At 45.6% G+C, this 25,389-nt stretch overlaps 1 protein-coding gene across 4 annotated transcripts in view; it reads right to left on the bottom strand.

Moving 5' to 3' along the window:
• Nucleotides 1-31: 31 nt before the first annotated feature.
• Nucleotides 32-25,389, bottom strand: part of PHF12 (PHD finger protein 12) — a 33,001-nt gene continuing 7,643 nt past the window's right edge. For 2 of the 4 annotated variants that reach the window (XM_037373582.1, XM_037373605.1), the window contains 13 exons: nucleotides 17,576-17,648; nucleotides 15,608-15,995; nucleotides 14,919-15,039; nucleotides 13,653-13,785; nucleotides 12,789-12,953; nucleotides 11,988-12,149; nucleotides 10,072-10,888; nucleotides 7,886-8,008; nucleotides 6,376-6,519; nucleotides 4,252-4,350; nucleotides 3,596-3,678; nucleotides 1,793-1,931; nucleotides 32-1,195 (listed from right to left, as the gene is read on the bottom strand). In XM_037373582.1, the coding sequence (XP_037229479.1) occupies nucleotides 861-1,195; nucleotides 1,793-1,931; nucleotides 3,596-3,678; nucleotides 4,252-4,350; nucleotides 6,376-6,519; nucleotides 7,886-8,008; nucleotides 10,072-10,888; nucleotides 11,988-12,149; nucleotides 12,789-12,953; nucleotides 13,653-13,785; nucleotides 14,919-15,039; nucleotides 15,608-15,995; nucleotides 17,576-17,648 (2,782 nt within the window). In that variant the 3' untranslated portion in view covers nucleotides 32-860. Of the gene's footprint in view, nucleotides 1,196-1,792; nucleotides 1,932-3,595; nucleotides 3,679-4,251; nucleotides 4,351-6,375; nucleotides 6,520-7,885; nucleotides 8,009-10,071; nucleotides 10,889-11,987; nucleotides 12,150-12,788; nucleotides 12,954-13,652; nucleotides 13,786-14,918; nucleotides 15,040-15,607; nucleotides 16,018-16,477; nucleotides 16,676-17,575; nucleotides 17,649-25,389 lie in introns of those variants that run through there. The other 2 variants (XM_037373596.1, XM_037373588.1) reach the window with 2 other exon arrangements.

Here is a 25,389-nt window from a genome sequence, read left to right as displayed (position 1 = left end):
GTGACAAGAGTTCAGACAGACAGTCGGAAAACAGAATGTGAAGTATTTTTTTTTTATATACAGAATACAGGAAAGTTTCTGTAAAGTCTAAAACGTTACAATTACTATGTACAGTGGAACTAGCTGTTCTGCTGCGGGGAGGTGGCATAGAAACAAAAGAGACAGACAGGTTACGACAAACGATCTGCTACAATAGACAATTTGAGGAACGTCATACCACATGTAGCACTGTACACAGCTTTAAAACATTGAAAAATGCCATCACTGATGTATTTACACAGAATCCAACACTTTTCCTTATTCGAAATAAAAATAGGATGGACACCAGGAAAAGAACTCATTTCTCACTGCCCATAATACACAGTAGCTACTTGTAGTGCAACCATAGCAGGGAGGGATGGGAAAAATAACTGTGGGAAGAAGAGCGCTTCTTTACATTAAATAAAACAATGATATTGTATAGATTTGCTGTATGAAAACTGTATTTCTCTTTTAATATAAAACTATTGTCACTGGCACAAAATAGAACAAGTTTCTGATTATTTTACAACTGCATGGGAACTATCTGTCAGAGAGAGTCCTCGAGTCAGACAGCGGTCGCCCCTCGCTCTGACACGTCCTGCTCTCACTGCAGTTTTCCTTTTAAAATGAAATGTATAGTACAAATATATGTGCAAATGCCCCTAAAACTTGAGCAAAAAAGAAAAATTAAAAAAAGTTAAACGTTCTTCATTTCATGCAAACGGCGTGTGAACAGTCTCTGGGCCGACACAAAAAAATCCCACCTCGGTTTGTACATTTTTGCATTGCAAGAGTCTGAGGGCGTTTTCCTTTACTTCAAAGCTCTCTTCCTAAAATTCCTAGGGAACTGAGTTGGACCGCAGCACGGGCATCTGGTGGGGTTTCAGAGAAAGCTTCTCCTCCAAGTCCATGTCTTGTACTAAGGCAGTGTCCCCCTTGGGCTGTTTGGTCGCAAATTCAGTAATGCTGAAAACAAACTGCAGGCAGCCCAGCTTGATGTAACTGCCGTGGTGGAGCAGGGCTGTCCCCTCCCAGCCGGCCCCGCTGCCCCCTATCAAACTGGAGCTGCTGGCTTTGCAGTTACAGGGTTTCCGATGCTGCCCTTGCGCCTGTGAATTCATCACAGCAGCTTCTTCATGCGGCTCCTCTTCCTGTTTTCTGCTTTTATGTCGTTCTAGAAAAGAAAGGAGAAAAAAAAAAAAAAACACACATGTAAGATTTGGGCAGGCCAGTGACAGTTTGTTTTCATCAGCAGGGTCTACTGCTGAGGTGCCTCAGGGGTAAGATCCTCCAGCCATGAGGCATTTCAGTCTGCAGGAAGCGGCTGATGAAAGGGAAATGGGAATCTCCCCACTGCCCTGGAAAGATTATCTATTTTGGCAACCAAAACCCCCCCAAAACAGGAGGAAGCTCATCAGGTGGAGAGCAGGAGTAAGCCACGCAGGGATGGGGATGCCTATAGCACAGCCCAGCTCAGCTCCTCACACAACCTGGGAGGGGAGGACACGCGTGGTGAACCCCCTCGGTCCAGCCGGAGCTGGTGTCAGGCAGGGACCCGTGGCGCGGCTCGCAGCAGAGCACGCCGCAGGCTGAGGCACTTCCCAGGCCCACACAGGGAGGTTATAACCCAGGCTGACTCCCGGGGAGAGGCTCCCCCTTTTCCCAGGGGTGCAGAACAAGGGGCACCAAGGAATGGATTTGCACCCGCTCCTGTCCCCCTCCAACAGCTCCCCGGGGCGGTGTGTGGGGCTGGCACCGTCTCAACACTCACTTATCACACTCTGCACTTTGGCAACAATACTGCTGGGAGGAGTGGGTGTCATCTTCTCTGAGAAGTCACACGAATACAGAACATTGTCCACGGTCGTCCCATGCTCACTGTAGTTCAACAGCTCGTAATGTTTCGTATTCTGGAATTAAAAAAAAAAAAAAAAGAAAAGAAAAAAAAAAAGAAGAGGTGGGAATTGAGACACCAAGTCAGAAGGGCTTCTGCTCACATACCCCTTTTTTGGAGCACAACCCCTCTGTGTTGATGGTTAAATAACAGCAATTAAAATATCCCCCGGCTTCACAGACCACCAGCCTGACCCTTGTGCATGGCTCACGCTCACAGAACAGATGTCTTTTCAGCGGGAGCTGCTTCCCGGCAGGGAAAGGAGGGCCAAAGCAGCTCCGAAGAGAAGCAGGTTTTACCTACTGCACTTGGACCGACAGATTTTTTGGAAACAGGGATTCAAGCTGATTCTCACAATGGGAGTACACCATTTGAAGAGGCACACTAGACGCAAACTTGGCCCCAGACCTGTACCTAGCAGGGAAGAGATGTGCTTTGGAAAGCAGACACAAGATGGCAAGAGGGATCCCAGCGTGCTGCAGCAGCAGCCAGACAGCGACAGTCTGGGATTTACAGGCCTTGTGCAGATGCTGAAATGCCAGGAGACATTACTGTGACACAGCATCACGCTCCACTGAGCTTTGCAGAGGATGCTGAGAAAGTGGAAGAGATTTCAGGTTAGCTCATAGGAATCATCTGAAGGCTGGAGACCTTGTCCCCCAGGGACTTACAAAGCCTTAATCAAGTTACAAAAACTCCCTGTGCACCGGGGAGTGAAGTTTTCAAGTATCCTGCAGAGACCAAGGCCAAGTGTGAGCTGCCAACGGGCAGAAGCAGCAGAGTTAAGGAAGGGGAATTCTCCCTCCAGAGCAGCCACAGCCATAGGAGGCCTGCTGGAGCATGGAAGTTCAGTGCCTAGAGCCTGATTTAGGACTGACCACTGTGAGGAGATGCTTCAACACAGATTTAAGGTCTGGATCCCATTACAGAGTGTGTTCTGTAGCTTGTAGTGCACTGGAGGAATGGCTAAAGCTGGCTGTGGGTTAATCCTGGATCCTGCTCAGTAGCTCGTCGACAAATGGTGAAATAAAAGATTTTGTCTTGCTTCAAAGACTGCTCCCATGCTAAGAGACATCTCCAGTGGCGCTTTTATTGGCAGACCCGCCAACCTATTTACTTCCAAGAACAGACTAATCTCTGGACTGTAGTTAAGGAGCAAATGTAGACCTCTGTTTATGCTGAGAGCTTAACTGAAATTTTAGTTAAATAATTTATATACAGAGTACTGCAAATGGCACAAACACTTTGCACCACCATCACACCTGAGAGCAAGAGACTCTGAGCAGTTCCTTGTTTTGTGCCAGCTGAGGTTTGATGTTGACAGGTAAAATTTTGCTTTTATTAGCAACGCAGCTGGATCAAAAAGTATCTAACAGTTTCTATGACTTTTTCATTCCCTAGACACCAGCAGTGACAGTGCTTACTTGTGGTCAGTCTTTGTCCACAAGCAGTTAGCTCAGAGAAATCAAGCTGGCAGAGCTCTGTGCTTCAGAAAAGGGTTTGACAGAAAACGCTGACGCAGCCTTCACTGGAGTGAAACCATTCACAGCCCTGGCTCTTACTTTGTAGTCCACAAAGGAGTGCCACACAAAGACAACCTGCTGCCTGCATCTCCAGTTCCCACTGCCATGCATGCCAAATAATAAAAATTAAAAGAAAAACCACCACTCAAGCACTCACCTCATCGTAGAATATGCAGGCATGTTTGCCAGACACATAGTTACAGTGACCATAGCTTGTAAGGCACACATCCATATCAGCTCCTGTCAATCAGGAGGACAAAACAAGCTCAGTTCATTTCAGAAAGAAAAAAACCCAAAACTGTCAGGCAGCAGAGAACAACAGACAGAATTAAACTTCAATTAGCAAAACAACAGGGGAGCAACTGCCTTTGTCCGTGCTCCCAGGACTGCATGAATAATGCTGCGATAAGCCACCGAACAAAGTTTCAGTGGGGGAAGGGAAGGCTAGCAGGCAGCTCCATGAAGGTTGAAGAGCATTTCACAGTTACTGGGTCCACCCAGAACGCCAGAAGAATCTAAGCAGAAAGAAATGAAGCCTGCAAGCAATTTCTTCTAAGTCTTCTCTCCATCAGTCAGGCATTAGGTCTCCAGCGCAGCCATTCTGCTAATTTTGATGCCAGCCAGGTTACAAAGGTGCAACCCCACGAAGATTCAAATGGACTGGGAACTTCCACATTTCTTGGTAGTGAAGAATCCCAGTACCCGTGGCCACAATGGGTCCGTTTTCTTTGACACCCACTTGGCAAACACTTCAGGAGGGCCAGGGAGAACCACCCTGATTCTGAAAGGTCAGGGCAGTAAACAGCTACTCACCTGTCCCTATGTAGAGGGTTCGATAGCACATATTGACTGCACCCCCTAAGCCCATCAGAGGATAGAACACCGCCCGGGCTTGCACTTCCTTTCTTTGCGCTGCAAGATAAAAAGAAATTACTTGAACAACGTTATCAGCTACAAAGGCTGCTTGACCTCGGTGTCCCCAGCACTAGACTCTCCAGAAATCTAAGATCCTAAGGAGGATGCAGTCAGCTTTGGCCTAAACACCAATTCCCAACCCTCTAGGAATGTTTGTGCACTAAACATCTTTTTGCCAGTCATCAGAGAAAATTGCTCTCTCCAGCAACCCGCACAAGCCATGCAACTGGGGGAACATTAATGCCAAGCGTGCGCAATGGAGCCACACCGAGGAAAACACAAACAGCCTACCACTAGCTTCTTTCTTAATCTTTCCCACTTTGGGTAATCAAAGAGCTGAGTCTTGCTGTCAAAGTGCCGCTTAAAAAAAATTGCTGCTGGTGAATGTCACCAACTTAACAGCTGCGATTTCACTTCTAGTGAAGCTGCAGGAAAAACACACAGCTTGAACAGGGCCTGCCCAGGAAGCAGCCCAGCTCCCAGGGCAGGATGATTTACCGAGTGGCTCCTCTCCCCTCAGGCTGGTCCCTACGGCACACTCAGAAATGGCTGGTCCAGGGCTGAGCTTCCAGAGCAGCTCCCTGGCAGCCAAGTTCAAATCACATATTCTCACATGCCTACATCAACTGGGCAGAAAATCATCTTCTGTGGAAGAGATACCAGACTCTGGTGGACCGTACAGACCTAGCAGGATTTTGGCAGCTGTCTTTTGGAGGTAAGCCCCTTCTACGCACAGAATTTGGGCCTCTCCTAACACCAAATGTGCGTGACAGCTTTACACCAAGAGTGTGAAATCAAAGAACACAAGGATTATGACAGGTTGTTTGGAGAGCTACCTATGGCAAGAGCATTGGCCACACTGAGTGGCATTACTGGACGTGCAGCAAGCAGCGCAGCTGTTATCTGCAGGTTCCCACCTCTGCCGGCTGCCTGGCACAACCCTCTCAGCCGTCTGGCTCTGCTGGCTCAGCTGGGCTCACTAAAGGCTTTGGATCTAATATTTCATCAGCGATGCTAAACAGTCAGCTGGATGCATCGCTCCTGCCCAAAAAGGGTGATGGGTTAAGAGAGCATCAATCTGCCTTTTGAAAGGCAGACTGCTGAAGAATTTCCAGAACTCATCTGTTCAACGAGCAGCACAGGAACGCAGCTCATATCACAGCCTGGTGCTGTGTACTACAGCAGCGTTCAAAAGAAGATTGACAAAGCATTTAGAGAATGCTGTGGCGCAGCGGCAAGCGGGCAGGCAAGCACAGAGTTTCAGAAGGTTACTGACTGCTAGCAGACTTCTAAAGATCTTGTCTTGGATATTTACCCCCAGGCCTAGCAGAGGGGGAACAGACAACTGCTTCCACAACAAGGCTGGCCACTTAGTGCTTGAAAGCCAATTAAACTGACTGGCTGCATGCAGACGAACACGAAGCCACGTTCATCTTGCAGCTTTAGGTGTTAGCACACCAATACCAGTGACCATAAACAAAGCCAATGCTGAACTCGGGAGATTTCCAACAGAAGCACAAGTTGGTTTCCCCTATTTGCATTAGTTGCTTTTAGTGTTTCAGCTTGACAGGGACATTATTATGACCAGGCAATGACAACGTTACACATTTATTCTGTGCCCCAGTTTCTCCTGTTCAAGTGCTTGTCTCACAAGCAACTTCTCCAGAAGGAGAGAGCAGGAATTCACATATTTCTCTTGCCTGTCTCAAAGGTGAGGACAAAAAACCCAAACCCCACAAAAACAGGTGAACCTTCCCATCTCTTGCTAATTCTAAGATGAATAAACCACAATTTTATTAAAGATCTCCAGCGGAAAACCAGAAGATACTGAGGGATACTAGAGGAACCTGAAGGAGTTTCTGGCCAGTGGATATCCAGAGCAGGGGAATAAGAGGAAAGAAACATGAAAGGCAGCATCAGACAGATACCAGAAGAAAAGGGAGATCTCCTTCAATGAATAGGCAAGGGAGTGCCCAAAAGCTACACCTTAACATAAACCAACTATTCTAGGGCTGTTCTTACCTTCAATGTGGTTTCCCACAGGAGATTGCTGATGGGAACTGACACTGCTCGCTAGAGACTGAGCTTTGGAAGGGAAGAGCTGATGTATTCTCTGCAAGGCCAGAAACTTGATCAGCTGCTCATCCAGCATATTTATCTCAATCTCTGTCAATAAACAAAAAGCAATTAGTAAGGTATTCATGGAAAAGGTGTAGTCTGAGCTGCAGGGGATTTAACTGTCCCACTTTCAAACTTGCCATCTGCTTCAACAGCAAAGACTTGACAAATTTTGCAATACCAGGAACCTTACATATAGGTGATCTATTACTTCATATGCTCTCCTGTAAGCAGTGTGTGAGGAGAGTGCCAGCAACGGCCAGAGCTACAGCTGAGGCAGCAAGCAGAAGTTTAGGGGAACAAAGACTGATACAAATTGAAGATCTGCTCTTTTGGCTCAGAATCAACAGGCCTGCAGAGGTGGACATTGCCACCGCGCCCCTCTGGGCAGCAGGCTGGCTCTTGTGAAGCTCCATCACCTAGTTAGAAAGTCTAGCCCTACACTACAGAGGAAAGCTGTAACCATCTCTTTGAAGCTGCTACAGGCTCAGTCTTAAGTCACACGCTTTCGCAGTGGGGTCAATTAAACCAAACAGGGCAATTCAGACAATTTATTAACGAGCTTTAAAACCGATCTGTTGCCGATAGCTTTGAAGTATTTATGTTTGTAAAGCCCTGCAGAGGTCTGCTTTCTGGCAGCAAGGGGGCTGGCTAACCTCTTCTTCCAAGAGCTTTCTCCACACCAACTACAGCTAAAACAGCTGGCAGAAGAAGCAGAGCTGTAACAGCCTTTCCTGAGAGCAGAGAAGTCATCTGGGCAGGCTGAGCAGTCAGGGTTCACCCAAAAAAGAGGGTCACACACTGGCAATGCCAGAAAGGCTGTCTGTCAAATGTAGAAGTCTTTGCTGAGCAGCAATCATCCATGGTGTACTGAGGCTGTTGCCAATCTCCTCCTCCTGAAGTCACTCCACTAAGGTTTGGCATTGCTTGCCAAGTGCAATAAAAGGAAAATAAAAAACGGGCCAGTCCAGGAGAAGACTGACAGAAGCAGAAATAAATTAGAAAATTAACTGACCCGTTAGAGCATCACCACTCAGGTGACTGCTTGACTACAAGATCTATTGTTGCTGGCCTTTATGCCCATCGGGAACAGCTCTGGATTGCAGCTAGCACCACAACATGGCAGGACTGCAGGTTTCTGCATGTGATTCCACCTGGAAAGCAGCCTGTGCAATAGCTTTGTGATCGTTCCCCAGAAAAGCTTCAGGCAGAAACACTTCATTGGCCTTGCTGCCTTGGCAACACCACAAGTAGGGAAGCACGTGACATATTTAAGGTAATGTATACCCAGCCCCACCCTCACCTGACTGCAACCCTTCCTTTATCTCTGAACTTCTCCTGAAGCAGAGACAGAACGCTGGAGGGAAGCAAACAGACAGGGCTAGTAGAGACTGATAATGAACGAAATACTCACCGCCATCCACAAATGCTTTCAGGGAACTGGTGAGGTCCAACATAGCTGCGGAGTTTGAAGTGAGTGATGAGGGTAGAGTTAAAGCGCTTCCTATGGATAAGGTGCTGGGACTGACCTTACCATCTACAGAGAAAGATGGTGCAGAGAAGATATGTCACTGTGACGTTCGCAAGACATGCACCCAGCCTTCAGGCTGCACTTCACTTACAAGCTGCTCAGAATGACTAATTTTGCTCACAGGCACGTATTTGAAAAAGGCCTGAATTAGAGGCCATTAGCTTTCTCCTGCTCACAGAAGGACTACTGTGTGCCTCCAGCACAGAGCCAACTGCTTCTGCCTCTCTCCTCCAGTTGTCAGAGGAATTCTAGACCTAAACATTTAAGCTCCTACTCCCTGTTTGAAGCAGCAGCAACGACAGACTGTAAGTGATGTCCTACAGAGACGGGAAAGATGAGCACCAAGTCCCCAGGAGCTTCAGGAACTTACTGAAGCTATACACACTTGCCAAGTTGCTTGTCTAGGTCTGAACATGCATTAAAAGTACAACTGGCCCATTTTTATTTCTGCATGATTATCCTGTCTAGGGTGTACTTCACTGTCCAGTAAGAATGTGACAGTCATAAGCAGATTTTATTATTTACAAAGTAAAATCCTACTGCTTTGGCAGTGACTATGCAGCTAAAAGAGGCAATAGCAACTGCCAGAAAACAAAATCCCTTTAATGCATTGTGATACCAGATCTTCCTGAGTCGGTTTGCTTGGTAGAACCATTATAAGCCTGAAATTTATGGCAAAAAAAAAAAAAAGTAATGAACAATTTGTATTTTTGTACTCAGCAACCATAATTTAGTATTTGTTATAAATATATATACACATCATGTTAGATAGAGAATCTAAACATTTACACCTTTCCCAAGACACCACACCAAAATAATGTTTTAACCTGCATTTTGTAGAATGCAAGTGCTTTGCACCAAAAGCAATTATTTAACATCTTAAGTAACTGCAAAATTACATAGGTTTGTAGTGCTCTTCAAACCACAAGCAGTAAGTTTCCTATAGCATGGTCTCATTTCTCCTACCAAAACTTCTCCCAGTCTTGCATTTCTAAGCAGGGCATGGTCAAACCGGAAGCATCAGAGTAACCAAGTTTTTTCAGCAATAAGCAAGGAAGCCAAGTACTCTGGGGACTGCTTCCAAACACGAGGAAAAGCTCACAAGTTACTCATTAAGGAATTTGAAAAAGAGTAATAGAGATGTTGCCTCTGTTGCTTGCAATCACCAGATTAGAGTCACTCCACGCAAGCTTGCCACTGAGCAGCTAGGAACGGCGAGAGGTGACAGCTCCATCGCATGCTTTTCAGCGACTGCCTCAACCCAACATGCACAAAGGGTTTGCTAGCTGGAGCGCTGAGCTGGTGTGGGGAGAAGCAAGAGAAGGAGAATGTTTCAAAGTGAAAGCTTCTTCTAGCAAAATTTGAGTTATGGGCAGCTACTCTGACTTCAGCACCTATCAACACCTTTGACTTGATGTTTTTAAAATGCATGTACCTATTCTTTGGTGGAACAGCAAGGGTCTTGGGTTCAAACAGAGATGGTATATGCAAGTCGGTGACTACCCTGTATTAACACACTAGCAGATACTAGAGACAGCTTCCCAAGTCTGCATTTCTCTAACACCAAGGCTACGCAGCCGAAAACTTCAAACACATCTGTACTAGGGGACACAACCATCACCACAACAGTTACTGTGCATGGAGATCACCAGATCACGTATCAGACAGCTGCTCTTGTCAGGAGGACTATCTTGCAACCAAACTAGTGCTTTAAAGCAAACTGGTAGGTTTACAGCAGCATCGGAGAGGCCAGTTGTTGAACAGCGAGACGGCAGCCAACCGATTTAAAAACTACTGCTGCTTTCCAGAATAAACCTGATCTACTATCCCACTTCTCAGCACGGAGTTGCCCTCTCAGATATATGCAGCCCCCAAAATCCATCCTGTGGTTCCCATGAAGGGACCCAAGACAGAAGAGACCTGAGAAACTTCTCCCGGCTCTCCACAGAAAGCCCAATCCCAGTTAAACTATAAAAAAAGCTTTATTATTAGAGCCTTGAGGTTCCGAATAACACTAGGCCTGAACACTTTCTCAGCCCTGGGGCCAAGATCAGCCGTTCAGCACGTACCTGAAGGTGGTGCTGGTGAACAGAATCTGTTTGTGGATCCAACAGCAGAGATGCCATCTCCTGCAGCCTGCGGAGGGGTGAGAGCCCTGGTGGCAGTCAGAGGGGAGCCCACAGACCGCAGATCTGCCGTCAGCGGCGGTCCTATCTGTGTCTGCACATTCTTTCTTTGCAAAGTGCTGGTGGTCTCCAGGCTGGCACAGGAGCTCGATATGGATGTAGGCATACTTGTGACGGGCACAGAACCCCTTTGTGCACAAGAAACAGGTCCTGCTACGTTTTCCGTTTTGACAATGGTTCCAATGGTGTGATTCAGAAGTCCACAACTCGCTGGGGGTGTGAGGGGCCGAGGCCACGTTTGCCGATGAGACAAAACAGGTATTGTGTTACCAGATCCGATTAGCCTCTGGGAGTCACTCAACTGTGCTGAAGATTCGGACGAAACGCTGTAGAAATGAGGACCGTTTACTTTAATGTCAGAGGCTGTCGGCCCGTTCGAAGTCCCACAAGAAGACACCTTCTTGGATTTATCTATACAAGAGCTGCAGTTGACATCTTCCTGTGACAAAGTCTGCTGGGGTTGCGAGGAGCTCAAGGAATTCTGGGTGGTAATCCCTGAGGTGCAGGATGACATGGAATAGAGGGAAGGTGTGGGTGCCTTGTCAGCTGCCTGGTAAGGGTTGGCGAGTGAGCCATCTGCCACAATAACAGGCTTAATATCAGCCTTCTCTGTTTGTTCAGAGTCCCAAAGCGAAGTCATCTGCTTAGCAGATAAATGTTTCAATATGCTGCACTGGAGCGCAACAACACTACAGAGCCACTGGGAGGAAGAAAAAAGCGCAGGTTAGCTCCACAGGCAGACAGTGCTCCAAACCTCAACAGTTACTCCATCATTCAGCCAGCCTGAAGAAATTCAGCTGCCTCACTGTGCTGCTGACCGCTCAGATGCAGCCTGGAACTACAGCATCTGCTCTGATGCTCATCTAGAATCAGGAGAAAATTTTGTCCAGAGGTACAAAAGCACAACCAAAATTATGTACTATTTATCTCCATGCCAGGGACAGTACACATGGGAGCAGAGGTTAAAGGAGAAGGGAGCAGACACACTTCCTCACCCCCAAACTCCTCCTCCTCTTCACTTATTAAGCGTTGTTACTCTTCAGCTAGTTACAAACACGTCTTTCACTAATACGGGCTTCTATCCAAACACAATCCTTCAACTTACTCTGTAGCATGCTGGAAAGAAATGCTGATCTACATCACACTACAGGGAGCCGCCTGCCAAAGCTGGGGTGGAGAGCACCTTTCCCTTTACACAAGGTAGAGGAAGACCAGAAGATTTATTGCAAGTTTTAAGCTCCACGGTGAATGTGCACCTGCCACACAGAAGAACCCCGCCTGAGCTAACAGGAGGACTCAACTACACCACTGATTGCAAAGCAACATGCCTTCGCATCGTGGGATCTGGCAAGAAGTTTCATACAAGATTTAAACACTCCTTTGACCTTGATTTAAAAGCCAAAATCTATCAGCAATAAAAAGTAGCCCAGAAATGTGACGTGAACATACAAATAAACGTGTCAGAGAGCAGCCTTACATAATCAAAGTGGAAAGTACTTTCCCCTCAGCCAGGAAATAAAGATGACATCTAGACAGAAAGCCCTCGACTCCACTCTTAAGGCCAGAAGACTATTTCACCACTTCCCTGAAGTGTCAAATGAGGAGTTTTACATTTCACCTGGAAAGCCAAAATGAAGTTTTAATGGGCAAGGGTGTCAGAGACAAGACAAGCTATCACCTTCAGACATGATTTTGAGACTGGTTTCCTAGACAACTGCTCTGATCATGACTGAAATGGAAGAGGATCTTTGCACCAAAGCAACTACAGACACAGAGTCCAAGCATTTGACTTCATTTACCTCCTGTTGTTCTGTCTGGCTGGCTAAGTGCTCAGTGTTCAAAAGGTGCTTCTGCAAGGGTTCCTCAGGGATCCCGTTACAGATCAGCTCGCCATCTCTAATTGCTGCAGGCGCAAGTAACGGGGGTGGAAGCCGGTATTGGGACTTTATAGCTTCAGGAACCTACATTGTGGAGAAAGAAGATCACACATGAGAACAATTGAGACTCAAGAATGACTAGTTAAAAGTGCCTAACCAGCACAATGCTTTGCGTTTGCTGCTTTCTGACCCAAAGGAGCCCTGCACAATACATCAGAAGTTTTGAGGACTAAGTACTTTCAATTGATGCAGCCACAGTGAAATTAATAGGCTTTATTCCCTTAGGTCAGGCATGACTTCAGCACAACGTGGTGGCTACAGTGTAAGACAAGTCATAAAAAAAGGCCAAATAAGAAGGGAAACCTGTATGGCATTTTTCAGGCATTCTGGCAGCAAACACTCTGCAGGGTTTAACACAGCAGCCCCAACTCTGACTGTAGGGCCACCTTCCAGAAGTTGTGTTGTACTTTCTATGCTTGTGCTGGATTTAAAGGCTTATGTGTAAATAGCTGAGCCTTAGGGTTGGTGGAAAAAGAGCTCCTTAAATCCTACATGTAGTGAAAAGTAACTGCTGACTCCCAGACCTCTCACCAACATGTTCATTCAGACCCCACCCTCTTCCTCCTGCCCCAAGAGGCCACCTCTACTGGGCGTGCTGGTGTCCCTTCCAAACTAGAATGCATACGCGGGGATTTTCACCAACACCTACTTGTTTCCACTTACCTTCAAACCTTTTCTCTTTACTGATTGAAGAACTCTGCGATTCGGTGGATGTTTCTTATGGATTCGGTTTAAGAAATCCACTTTGACAACATGTTGAGATATCGTGTCCTGGAACCGGTCAAATACTCGGCACCGATTACTCAGGGTCAAGTTCTTCTGGTTCAGCTGGGTGATCAGATAATGCCACAGGAGTTAGGGATCTGCGGGTCACTCTAATGTACCCTAAGACTTTCATTACGCCTCGTAGCACTGGCAGTACAGCACCAGCTCAGCTTTAGACTATTTGTTTCCTGCAGCACTAACCATTTCTGTTAAAGGGCACATTGCTGGAGATGAATACAAAAGCACTTAGAGGCCTACTAAGCAGCATCAATGCTCTCAGAAGCAGTTTGTCTGGGCGCAAGCCCTTTGTTTCAGCCCCCTGTTTCCTGAGTATTTAAGTCTCAAGCACACTGCTTTTCCACAAATGAAAACTCCCTCTTGGAATGAAAGTTTTTTGGGTTAAGCATGCAAAGGATTACTTCCCCTATTTGTAGCACTGTGCTGCTTTGTGTCACAGTTCTGGAAGCTCATCTAGATCTTAAGGAGTCCAGTCTGAAAACTAGACAAGCTGTCAGTGAGCCACAATCTGAGCTGTCAGCTTCAGTTACAGGAAGGAGTTCCCCCATCTTTATATTTTATTGCAGATAGCAGCATCATATTCCTTTGGAGAGTGCGTTGCTTGCAGCAGGAGCTTTACAAGCGTTACGGGGAGCAATAAGAGCTCAGAAGCTGTTTTACATTTGTTGTACTTTGTCCTTTAATGGACCTGCCAGGTTCCACTCCAGCATCCGGTTACCATACTGCAATCATAGTCCTGCTTACCACCACGTGTTCTATGTGATTTGGGCACATCCATCTACCCAGAGGCATGGCAGTAAGCGGTGGCTCCAGACAATCCATGTGGAACAGGAGTGGGCAATAATCACACTGAATTAGAGGTGCCACTCTGCAACTCCTGCAAAGAGAGTGCCATATCTTATTTCCCATACAGAATAGAGTATACACTGAACACGCAAGCAAGCTCAACTAACCACTTCAGGTTATCTATCCCCACCAGTTCCCCCTACGCTATGTTACTTCCATCTAAAATTAGGCTTCCAAGTTGTAACGACCTATACGGACCTTCTGCAAGACCCACTCAAGGCAGAAGGACTTGCCCATGCACGTGAGGCTTCCTTACTACAAAAGAGGTCCTCTGGCAGGAGGAGATGCTGTTGCTGGAAAGCTGTAAGTACCTGGCAGATTCATATAAGCAACTTTTCAAGTTGACCTCGTACATTAGTTCTGCATTGCTTCATTCAGAGATTGAAATTCAGCAAAAAATTCAGAGATCAAAAGGAAATCTCAGATTTAGGTTATTAAAATTTTCCTCAGGTGAATCGTGCATTGTGAAGTTGGGACATTTACTTCAACCAGATGTTCTCGGAACAAATCTCAAACTCCAGAAAGCTACTACAGCTGATTCCCCAGGCTTTAAAGAAGTCTTCACTCTATGGCAAAGTCATCAGGTATTCTCTACAAAAGCCCACCTGAGTCTCCACTCCACTTCCAGAAACTCACTCTGACTGGGTTCCTGAAATAAAGTCTTCCGTTTTCACTGACATTTCAAATAGGGATTTATCTATGCATTTTTTTTATTTAGTTATAAAAAACAGCAGTATTTTTTTACTGGTTTTCAAATTTACTATTTCACCACAATATTCCTATTTGCCTTGGGCTTATATCCCTCTCAGTAGATTTCTATTTCCTAAAGGTCACCTCCTTGCATACTTCCTTTACAAACCATAAACAAATATCTCCATTTACTAAACCCATTTTAGTAGAAAAATACTGAAGACAAGATGGCTCACTCTCTTCAGGCGACATTTTAAAACCCTTCACAGCCATGCAGAAGCCACACCTACACTTGCCATGGTTAAACATCTGTTACGTAGCAAAGATGATCGTTCCCCCATTTGTTTAGAGGGCTGCAAGCAGGTAAAGAAGGTCAATGGGAAAGGGAACAGGTCATCTACTTTCTCCAGTAAGAACTTTGCTCCGGTGAAGGGTGCAGCTACACCAAATAACTTCCCTGGAAGAGTCAAGTACCTGTTGCATGTGAAGCAGACTTTCACCGGCAAGGGAACCAAACCATTGTGGTCTAACTCGTGTTGTGCTTTCTTGACATTCTTTCCTGTGGTTTCTTCCTTTCTCCTCCTCTTACTAGTACCTGAAAGTAAATTTTAAAAGACTTTGGGTTACCCACACAGAGATTTTCTTTGTATTAGATACACATAATCACCCCAGAGCGAGGCAAGCAGAAAAGGCAAAGAGAGCTGCTTAAAGAACCCTTATCAACCACTAAATCTAGCCTTAACTGAGACAGAGACTGTCTTTGGAGGCAGGTATATTTGATACTTAATAGTTTCAGTGACATCCTATACATTAAGTCACTGGTTTGTTACTAATTATTACCATAAATCAAAATCAGGTATTTTGACCATTGAAATTTTTTTCTTCAGGTTGATGATGCAGAACAAGGTGACAACAGCAAGCATCTACCACAAGTGCTGATGAAGGTGTAGCATGTAGTAGCAGTGTCCCCACAGCTCACAACTGCAAGGCCACCTGCTGTTGGACAGCTGGAGGACAACCAGGGGCACTTCTGTACCCTCTGCTTTCACCAGTGAGCATCACTGGAGCAGCAACTACCAAGGAGCCAGGAGGGAAAAGAGGCAAGATGGCAGCAGGATGCAACTGCAGACATCTTCAGCAACACTAGACAAGCTGGTGCTCACCTGGAAGTGCTGTGGTGCAGGTCAGTTCATTCGGCAACTGGAACTGCGTTGGGTTCCTTTCCATGGCAGCAGCAATAAGAAGCTCAAAGGGTCGCTTCAGCTGGGGCTGCCCACAGTCCATTTCTGCAATGGCAGAGTCATCATCCACGTCAATTATGTCCTCATCGACATCATTCTGCTCTGAGTTGGGGGTCTCGGTGCTGGCATTGGATGTGGGAGTGCCAGGCCGGCTTGCTCTCCTTTCCAAGATCCTGGCATGCGCATTAGCCCTGATGCTGCTGCTAGACCTGTCCAACAGGTCTGCGTCACTGGTGGGGGAGGTGGTCCTTTTCCCAGATTTGTCCACCAATCCATTTACCTGCCCCAGCTCTTTCTTCTGTTCTCGCTTCTGCACGACATGAATAGGCAGGCTTATCATGGAGGCCACAAAAAAAGCACATCAACCTTGACAAATAAGCAATCGAAGACAAAGAGCATCTGAAAAGACTTGAGCCACTTACAACTTTCCCTGTGAAGTCACTACAGCCTTGACCTAGCAAAAATAATTTGATTGCAGCTAACGTATAGATGACAAAACAGCTGAAGGGAGCCAAGGCATGGGGAAGAAAATGAGCATGTCTCTCCTTTCAGAACAGCCGTATTTTTTGAGTTCAGATCAGGACAACGTTTCACAGCATCTAGCCCTAAATACTTGACAAATACAAAAAAAGTAAACCTCTGTTTACTTTGCTAGTCAACACTGAGAAACTCCACAGTAGACCGTTCATTGTTGATGCAGTCTATTAACCCTGGCAGTGCATCCAAACCCATTATGGAACGAGAAGGTCAGCTTGAGAATACAAGCACAATATACAAACACCACTCTGCTACCTCTTGAACAACAGAAATCTTGAACAAGGTGAGCAGGGAGAACCGCAGCAGAGGAAAACAATACATTGCCATCACCACAAATCCATTTTGCAACAGGAGGGGACGCTGCATGGCCTGGCATGGGCAACTGTGCTCTGCTCCAGTGCCTGACAGCATCGCCAATAAGGATGAACCAATCTACTCCATCACTAAAATGGTCTGCAAAAGGAGCAAAGCATTATCAGACCATCAGAAAAGTTGGCATGTTTTCCTTTTTTCTCTCTATCTCTTATTTTATTATTATTTTCTCAGTTTGCAGCCTTCATTTTTTCTGTTGGCAGATGGCTGAACAGTACTCTGGAAACATAACAACGCAATTGCTTCAGGAACAAAAGGCTGAGCACAGAGTTTTCTCCCAATCTTTTGGGTGTCACTTCAAGGGAACAGTTGCTAGATAGTTTGGTGCAGTTTCTAAACCCTCTGCTACGCAGTCTTACGTAGTCACAGCAGTAAGATGTTTACATTGTGCAAGATAGCTTCCTGGAGAAAGAGCATCAAGGAAAAAAAAGACAAGCCACAATCTTGCCCAATCATCTCCTCCCCATCCTGTTCAACAGCCCAGGAAATCATAACTCAAATAAAGTGATTTCAGCCTCTCCTGACATGCAACTGCTGTGAAGTCACACTTCCAAAAAACACACGTTAACCAGAATCATAGCCCTCATACCAAAGCTGCACTAATGTGACGTCCGTTTCACCTGTAAGGCAGCTCACCTCCTGGAGCATGGGAGCCATCCCCACCCCCTCTGTGCCTCAGCACTCCCTCCTTTCCAGAAGTAGGGGGGGAAGGAAAACAGATTGAAAGGCAGAGCTTGATGAGAACGAACAAACTCCAGTTTTGGTTTCTAGCAGTGAGATTAACACCAGGAGTCTCATGAAGACCCCTTGGTTTTCTTTAAGCCTGTTCCTAACAAAGCCCTTTGAAAGTGTGAGCACAAAGAGCAACTCTGGTGGTATCTATGTACATGTTAAGGGGAGAGGAAGGTACAAAACACAGGATCCACGTTTCAAATGGACAGTCGGACGGGCAGGGATCGTGTCTGTCATGAGAGGCTTTACCTTGCGGCGTACAGTGCAGCGGTGACACATCCACTCCCCCGGAGGCAGCATTTCCTCGCTGAGCGGAGGGTTGCTACAAGAGAAATACAAAGCAATGCTTTACTGTTATTTCTGGAAAGCCTCTGCTCACGTACATGCAGCCGGAGTCAGGGTAGTGCTGCAGGTTCCGCTCCCGGGAGCTTCCTCCTTTTCTTTACAGTGACGTTCCCTGGCTTTGCTCCCCCTTGCATCCACTTAGCAGGACACCTCTGAGACGCTAGTCTTCCATGACACCCATCTCATCTCCACGACGCAACATGCTCTGTGGTTTCAGAAGCCATTCTTAGAATGGAATAGCAAAGGCAACTGGAAGATTCCACTGTGTGCAACATGTGTACCTCCCCCCCAAATACCACTGCTTCCTTAAATAACTTGATTACTCTGTGTAAGACTACAATTACCATGCAGCAAGCACAGTCACCTATCTAGGCATTTCTATCCCTTGGATTTGCAGTGTGAGTCCAACTGAACAAGCTGCCGTGAAGTCTACCACTGCTTCCCATGTACTCCGTCCCTGGGCAGACTTAATGGTGGAAACCACTTTCTATCTTAAGTCAACCCAAATACTCTTAGAAGCGTCACCATATACAGCTTGCCTTGGCTATGAAGCACAAGATACATCCTACTCATATGGATCGGCACTTACTATAAAAGCTGTATCACATCGAAATGACATTCTCATTTTGATGCTAGAAATAAACCAAAGCAAATTAGATGAAGGAGTAACGAGGACTATTTTGAGAAACACTTTTCCTCAGCTAAAGGCACAGCAGCATATGTTAGAGGATACACTTTCCTTACAGATCCTACTACTAGCTCAAGTACTTTCCAACACCTCTTTATCATTAAGATTTGTTATTTCAGCAAACTGCTGACTGTTGCAGGAAAAGTGTACATGCTGTCAGAAAAACAGCCAGTTACCATGCAGTGTGGCTTAAGATAATACTTTTAAAAGTTCTGCGTACCGATGCTAGAGACAGCTGCATAGCAAGCCTGCTCTCTTGTGCCAAACACTCAACAGCTAGATGCATTGTTGCAGAGCCTGGAAGCTCCATTTCCCACTCTGTGGGAAACGGGTTACAAGGGAACCAGCTGGGACTGAGCGAGTTACAAGGTGATCAAGCACTAGTGAGGCCACACTAGCAAGGAGCTAAGAAGACCAGCCCAAGAAGCCTCACGAGCATGGGCAGCCAGACTGTGGCTCCCTTCATGAGTCTCTTACGCTGTTTACTGCACCTACAGACAAAAATCAAACCAAATCCAAGTTAAGCTTTAAGAAGTCTCCAGCACTGACGAGCTGGAGAAGATAAGAAGCGTATTTCTTGGCCAGCAAGAGCCATGCTTTGCAGCAAAGGGAGAGGCTGTCTTCCTCTAGTATCTTGCTCCTAGCATGGGGAAACGGCACAGGATCCCAGCCTAGGCTCCCAAGCTTGAGCTGTAAAAACAAACACGCTTCCTTTGTTTAAACAGAGTCCCGGCGAGCCTTGCCCCGAGCACGCCAGCGTGCCAACAGAAAGCCTCCGCAGGTACTGCAGCCATCCAGGGTCACCCTAGGGCTTGCAACGCTGTGCCTGGAAGACTGAAGGAAGAACACAGCAAGAACCAAACTGGTAATAACCTCAGCATTTCTGGTGTCAGGCTCCAGGGAATTCAGTAGAGCCAACACATCTGGCAGCCATTTTGAGGAGTGCAGGGTTTCAGAGGCCTCCGTGTTCCAGGCACTCCAGAAACGCAGCGCTCTGCATATATGCACAAACATACCTGCAGCTTATGTTTCTCATTTCCTGGAGGACTTGGATGAACAAGAGATCAGGCTCTAGATGAGAGCACCAAAGCCTCAACTACTGGCTGCTTTACACGAAGCCTCAAATGTTTGGCTGAAGCAGTAACTCCCCTCTCTGCCCTGAACTAAGCTTTTGCTAATAAAAGCGGGGAAGGGGGGGGTAGAAGGAGGATCCTCCCGTGCCTGCTGCAGCGTAAATCCATCCCCAGTTCTAAGGTGGATCCTGCAATAGCTCAGGTTTTACTGATCTCTTAGACCTGCAGCTACAGGGAGTAGAGATTCACCTGGCCCATTCCCCCCTCCCAGCACCCCAGGGAAAAAAAAAAAACCCCACACACTTTGTTTGTAGTGAATTTTAGCCCTCTCAAGCTACCGATGAGCATGCCTGAACTGCTGGGAACACGTCTGCCCCATTCCAGTGCACGCGCAGCATGCCAGGGATCCACACGCTGCCAGATGCCTCCGGTTATTTGTTTTAACTGTTACCTCAACCTTACGCATTTTACAATGAAACAATTAATACCATGGCGAATCTTGAGAGATGCCTAGAAGAGTCAGAACAGGTTTCTTCTCAAGTGTGTATGTTATAGTCCCATTTGTCACGTTTGAACTATCTGCTCAACAACCAGGAGATCCTACATACACAGTACTCTTAAATGACAGCTTGGAGAAGCATTTTAATGAATGCTGGTATCCAAAGGCCTGTGGAAGGAGGGGAAAGATTAGTTTCAGACCAGCAGCAAGGTTTTAGCGCTCAGACTAGCCTCCTGAGTTGTTTTGCTGGCTGTCTGGGCCTAACTGCTATAGCAAGTGTATTAAAAGACTGATTCTGCTTCTCCTGGTTAATGAACTGTTCATCAAGGCAGCTCGCTGCACTAACAAAGACTGATGAATGCTCTCCTGCGCTGCTGGCCTCTCTGCAAGCAGAGAGCATTTCCTGGGTCTTAGCATAAAGCCAGGGAAGTGCTAAAGAATGCCATTTTAATTGAGTAGTTATGACCACATTCGTCAACCTTTTACTGTAAGCATAAGAGAAACTGATTTTTAAATCTGAACAAGATACTTGATCTTCATAACCAAGGTAGGAATTAGCACTTTGGCAGGAGCACCATGGCTGTTTTCTCCCTATCTTTCATAGGTTCATTAGCATGCAGATCTCCAGCCGTTAGTGTTTGCTGCCAACAGGACCTGGAATTGTACAGCACCAACTTTATCTTCAGTTACAACACATCTCCTTTCAACTACGCACCAATCGGTGTACTGTTCTGTACAATTCCGCTGAACCTTCATTTCAGATAGTTTCTCCTTTTGTCACTGCAGGCAAGAGTGGCGGCAAGCGCTATTTTACCTGAAAGGTTTGGTGTGACCCGAATCAAAATCTGCTCAGCAGAACATGTTTCTGAATGTAAGACAAAGATGGCTCTGAAAAAACTGAGGCTGACTTTCAAAGTGAGTATTTATACAAACACCTGGAAGACTGACTCATACAAAGCCTCTGAAAATTAAAGGAGATGTTTATCACTGCCTATTCAAAAGCCACTACACTGATACGAAGTCACTTGCCATAATATTAGTCTTACAGCTTTTTCTAAAAAAGTTAAGCAGCATCTCCTGAAATTCATACCAGGTTTACATTGTCAAGACTTGCTCTCCCATGGTCAGAACATTATGTAAAGCTTCCCTTAAATAAAATTTAAATGGCTATGATGAAATAAAAAGAAGTCTTCAAGAGTCACCCGTATACTAGGAGTTTTTATCAAGCAAACAATAGCATGAAGCCACTTAGCTTTTCAATTTCACACTCTGGAGCTCTCACACATCAGATGCCTGTTGTTAGTCTAAATCCCGTAATTACTCTTCACTTTGCTGACCTCGATAAATAAGTAAACAAACGCTCAAAGGAATGGCACCTTCTTCAATACAAACTGGGCCACAGCTCTCAAAGGAACCAGTTATAAGCAAACCTGAAGTTATTTACACACGGCATTCCTGGTGGCCATCTTGCATCAAAGGCACATTGACACTACTGAGAGCAGGCTCTGGACCCAGCAGGGCTAGAGCCAGCTAGCAGGCTGGGATAATGGTGGCAGGAAAACAAACCCATGGCTGGCAAAGCTTTCTTGAAGAACTTGTCTTTGATGTCAGTTGTTTTCAACTATTGGACTTAGGTTTGTTTTTTCTCTGCAGCGGAAAATAGCAACCCCACGAACAAATGTAGGCAAGAACATTTTTCCTTCTCAGAAATCATCTAATTAACTTACCAGGACTCAATGACAGGCTTATAATGAAGGATGCTGGTTATGTTTGCCAGTTAGATAAAGGAAGAAGGCTTTTGGCTCTTCTGTTGGGGCTCCTATTTATCCCAATGATGGATAGAGCTACAGCTGTTCTACCAGCTTCATAAAGAACAAGGCTCCCTGGCTTCCTACAGCAGGGCCTCAATGGCAGCCGTAACCAAAACAAACCAGGAAACCAACCTCACTGTCAGTGCATCACAAGCGCCCCATTGAGAAACAGAGAAAGTTGCATCATTTACAAATTCAGTTCTTTGAAACAGTGCTACTGCGCTCAAGTTACACACTTCTGCTCACAGCTGCTCCCAAACCCTGCAGGAGGAGGACACCTGGAACCCAGCGCTCAGAGCCTCTACCTTATAGGTAATAAACACGCATGAAACGAGCCAACAGCTGCAGCCTGTTTCAAGTTCCTCCCCGTTGCAACTGTCTTTACCTTCCTATTGCAACTCCTGGATCAAGGAAGAGCTCGCTATTTTCTGAAGACAGAAGTCAGGCTCCATGACCGTAAAGATGGTTGTTAGGAATACCGTCACCTCTCTCCTCTATTCCAGTAGTGTCAGGATTACCCCTCGGCACAAACTACTCAGCCAAAGTCTACAAGTTCTGCTCATTAACATGGATAAAGTCACAATGCTCAGGAGCACAAGGAACAATCTTCCTGATGAAACCAAAGATTTCTCAAGCACCAATGCAGAGACCACCAAACTTCAGATAAGCTAGGCGTAATTTTTGTTCTTTACAGACCTCTAAGCATGAGTCAATCGCATCAAAACTAACAGAGTTTCAGGAACTTTCTGGTCTCAATTAGGCTCAAATATTTTGTAAGCCATACCTACTTGAAGCCAGTAGTGTAATTCACATTAACCCCAGAGCATCAGCCCCTATACTTATCTGTGGTGCAACTCCTCCTGAGGGAGCTAGTGAAAAAAACCCAGGCTGATCACAGCCAACATAACTTTGTTTACATTGAAGTGAAAGCCTTGAGCACGCATATAAAAAGTTTTAATTTAGTAACATCCAGCAAGGAGACCTGGACAGGTCAGTACTTGATTATTTTGGCTGCCACTATGCAAGGAAGGGAACCGAAATGACCATTTCACAGGTCACCAATGATCCCATCATCTGGAACACTGCATCTGCTTAGTATGCATCTTTCCAACAGCATGGCCAGAGTTGGAAATAAGGGTTCAGCAACAGCCAGAGAACAGAAGCAGGGTTAAAACACCATTATATGGCCTGCCACCAACAAACAAGATGCACGCAAGGAAAAAATAGAGGTACGCTAACACAATCCATCCACGTGCCAGTAAAAGAGCAGAAGACTACTTGAACTCTTAAGAGTTTAAGAAGTAGTATGGCCAGGTATGTCGGATCACAAGATCCAACGTCACTGTGAGCCTATCTCTACCTTCAAAAACAGCCAGTGTTCAACACTGCAAGGGCAGCACACTGTGCTGACCCACGGCTCAAGCCTGTGGCTTCAGTACTATCACGCTCCTAAGAAAAAGGTGCCATTTTCACAAGCCAAATTATTGCGACTGTATTTTGCGAATTTTGAAACCAGTGAAGTCATTTTCTTGTATCCTTCCTCAAACTGCTTCTGCTAGTCTCATCCTGGGAAGAGAGAGCTCATGGAAGCATGTGTTATCTATCTTACCTGTTCCCTTCCTACCATCACCAGGGTCCAGCCTCCTCCCTGAGCGCTCGTGCACTGCAATCCTGAGACTCGCAGGGAATCAGAAAAGTTCCCTCCAACGTGATGAAGCAGAACTTTCTCGTCTCAGACCTGACAAGCAGGAGAGTCCAATAAACTGGATAAGCTGCATGTAAACATGTGATCACCTGATGTAATTAGTTACTGTATTTATAGAAAGAACCTGGCCCACAGAGACAGTTCCCTCGACAAACCGCTAGTTATTAGCCTCATTAACAGCTGACAAGAAAAAGAAGTATTGTTTTTTAAGATATTAAATTTCCACGTAGATATAAAAAACCAGATATACAACTATACAAATAAATATGCATAATAAAGTGTCTAATACCTGTACCACACTGAAGGGTTTTTTTTTTGGTTTTTGTAAAATGACTTTGGTTGGTGTGAAAACTGATATTTGGGACGTATCTGCTAGGGAACCATCCAGCTTTGTATTTATAAGCAGAAATCACAGAAGTCAATAGGAAGACTTGTTGCCTTTGGGAAAATTGGGTCAGACCCAGAAATTCAGGCATTCTGCACATCTTAACTCCTGTTTCTTTCCCATGCACCACTCATGCCTGTACAGCAGACAATAGTAACAATAGCCTGAATTCAATGTCCAGATTCATTATTAAGCGTTCCGATCTTCACAGCACCATCTTCTTAACAGATTACAAGTCATCTTCTCAAAGCAGGATGACACATAGGGCAGCATCAGGGAAAAGAAAGAGGGCTGAGGAGCAACACAGCTCTGGTGAGAATCACTTCATCCAATTTTGTCTTTAAAGAACAATAAATGAAGAGACATCTCTGGCGGGAAAAAAATAATCAAAAACACAGGTCTGAGAGGTTTCTGAGAAGTGAACACATTCAGCCCTAGCCATACTGAATGTGTTCAAAGGAGACAGGGGTGAAAGGACAGAAGCAATAAGGTGGAAAAAAGGAAAGCAGCACATCAGAAGAGGATGAAGAACAGACCCATAAAAGCAAAAGTATGAATTTGTCTTCACACAGGCACAAGTATAATTCTGACATCTACACGTGGACTAGGCTTTCCCAAGAACACTGGGAAGAGACAGAAAAGAGCAGCAATAGAAATATCCACCCAAACCCCCCCTTAAAGCATTGTATACATTATTTTCTGCTTTTTTCAGGATCACCTTAATATCCTGCTCCTGTTGCTATTCTAGACAAGAGATCACTGTGAAGTTCACAGGATGCCTTGCCTCAAGTCAGCGGCTGTACAGGTAGGTGTTTCACACCAATCACTACTGCTTGCCAGAAATTCAGCATGGGGTTTTCAGCCTGCTAAATTGCATCCTCAGGCCACTGCTTTCTGCAGGGTTCAAAGTCAGTAATCTCCAGCTCCATCTAGTTTACTTCAAGTGACTCGTGCAGAGCAGACGTCAGCAGAAATAGGTTAGAGTCAGGTTCAGGCACTAGATTTCCCCCAGCTGGCTGAGATGCTCTTTGCCTTTTGTACTCGAGATCTGATACGGCAACTGGAAGAATGATTTACAGAATTATTTTTTCTTTCTTTTTGGCTATAGGGAGCATTTACTCCATACCCTAAAAAGGTACGTAACTGCATTACAACTGATATCTGTCAACCCCTTTACTAAAGGGAAGATACAACACTATTTTTACTTGGCTTACAGAGTTACTGGACACTGCAGCATTCCTTCGAGGAAGCTGGGCAGACATCTAGCAAGTGGTGGAGTTGGAGGCAGTATAAATCGATTACTGTAAGAAGAAAAAGCCAGCTCTGACAATCTGACTGTGTCACAAAAATCACAAGTTTAGCCAGTAACCTGACGTGGCAAGATGCTTTTTGCTTACACTCACTTCTTTCAAATCCAGTACTTAGTAACCCTACAAGAAAGCCAGATTATATTCTCAGATACATTAGCATTTTCACAAGTCCAAGCTTACTTCCTGACTGGTTTAAAAAACAAACAAAACCAGGTACATCCTTCTCACATGTGATTCATATTGCAAC

The sequence above is a fragment of the Falco rusticolus genome, chromosome 1, assembly GCF_015220075.1.
Source record: "Falco rusticolus isolate bFalRus1 chromosome 1, bFalRus1.pri, whole genome shotgun sequence".
Taxonomy (NCBI): domain Eukaryota; kingdom Metazoa; phylum Chordata; class Aves; order Falconiformes; family Falconidae; genus Falco; species Falco rusticolus.
The sequence above is the reverse complement of the archived record's forward strand: the minus strand, read 5'-3'. Positions and strand labels throughout refer to the sequence as shown.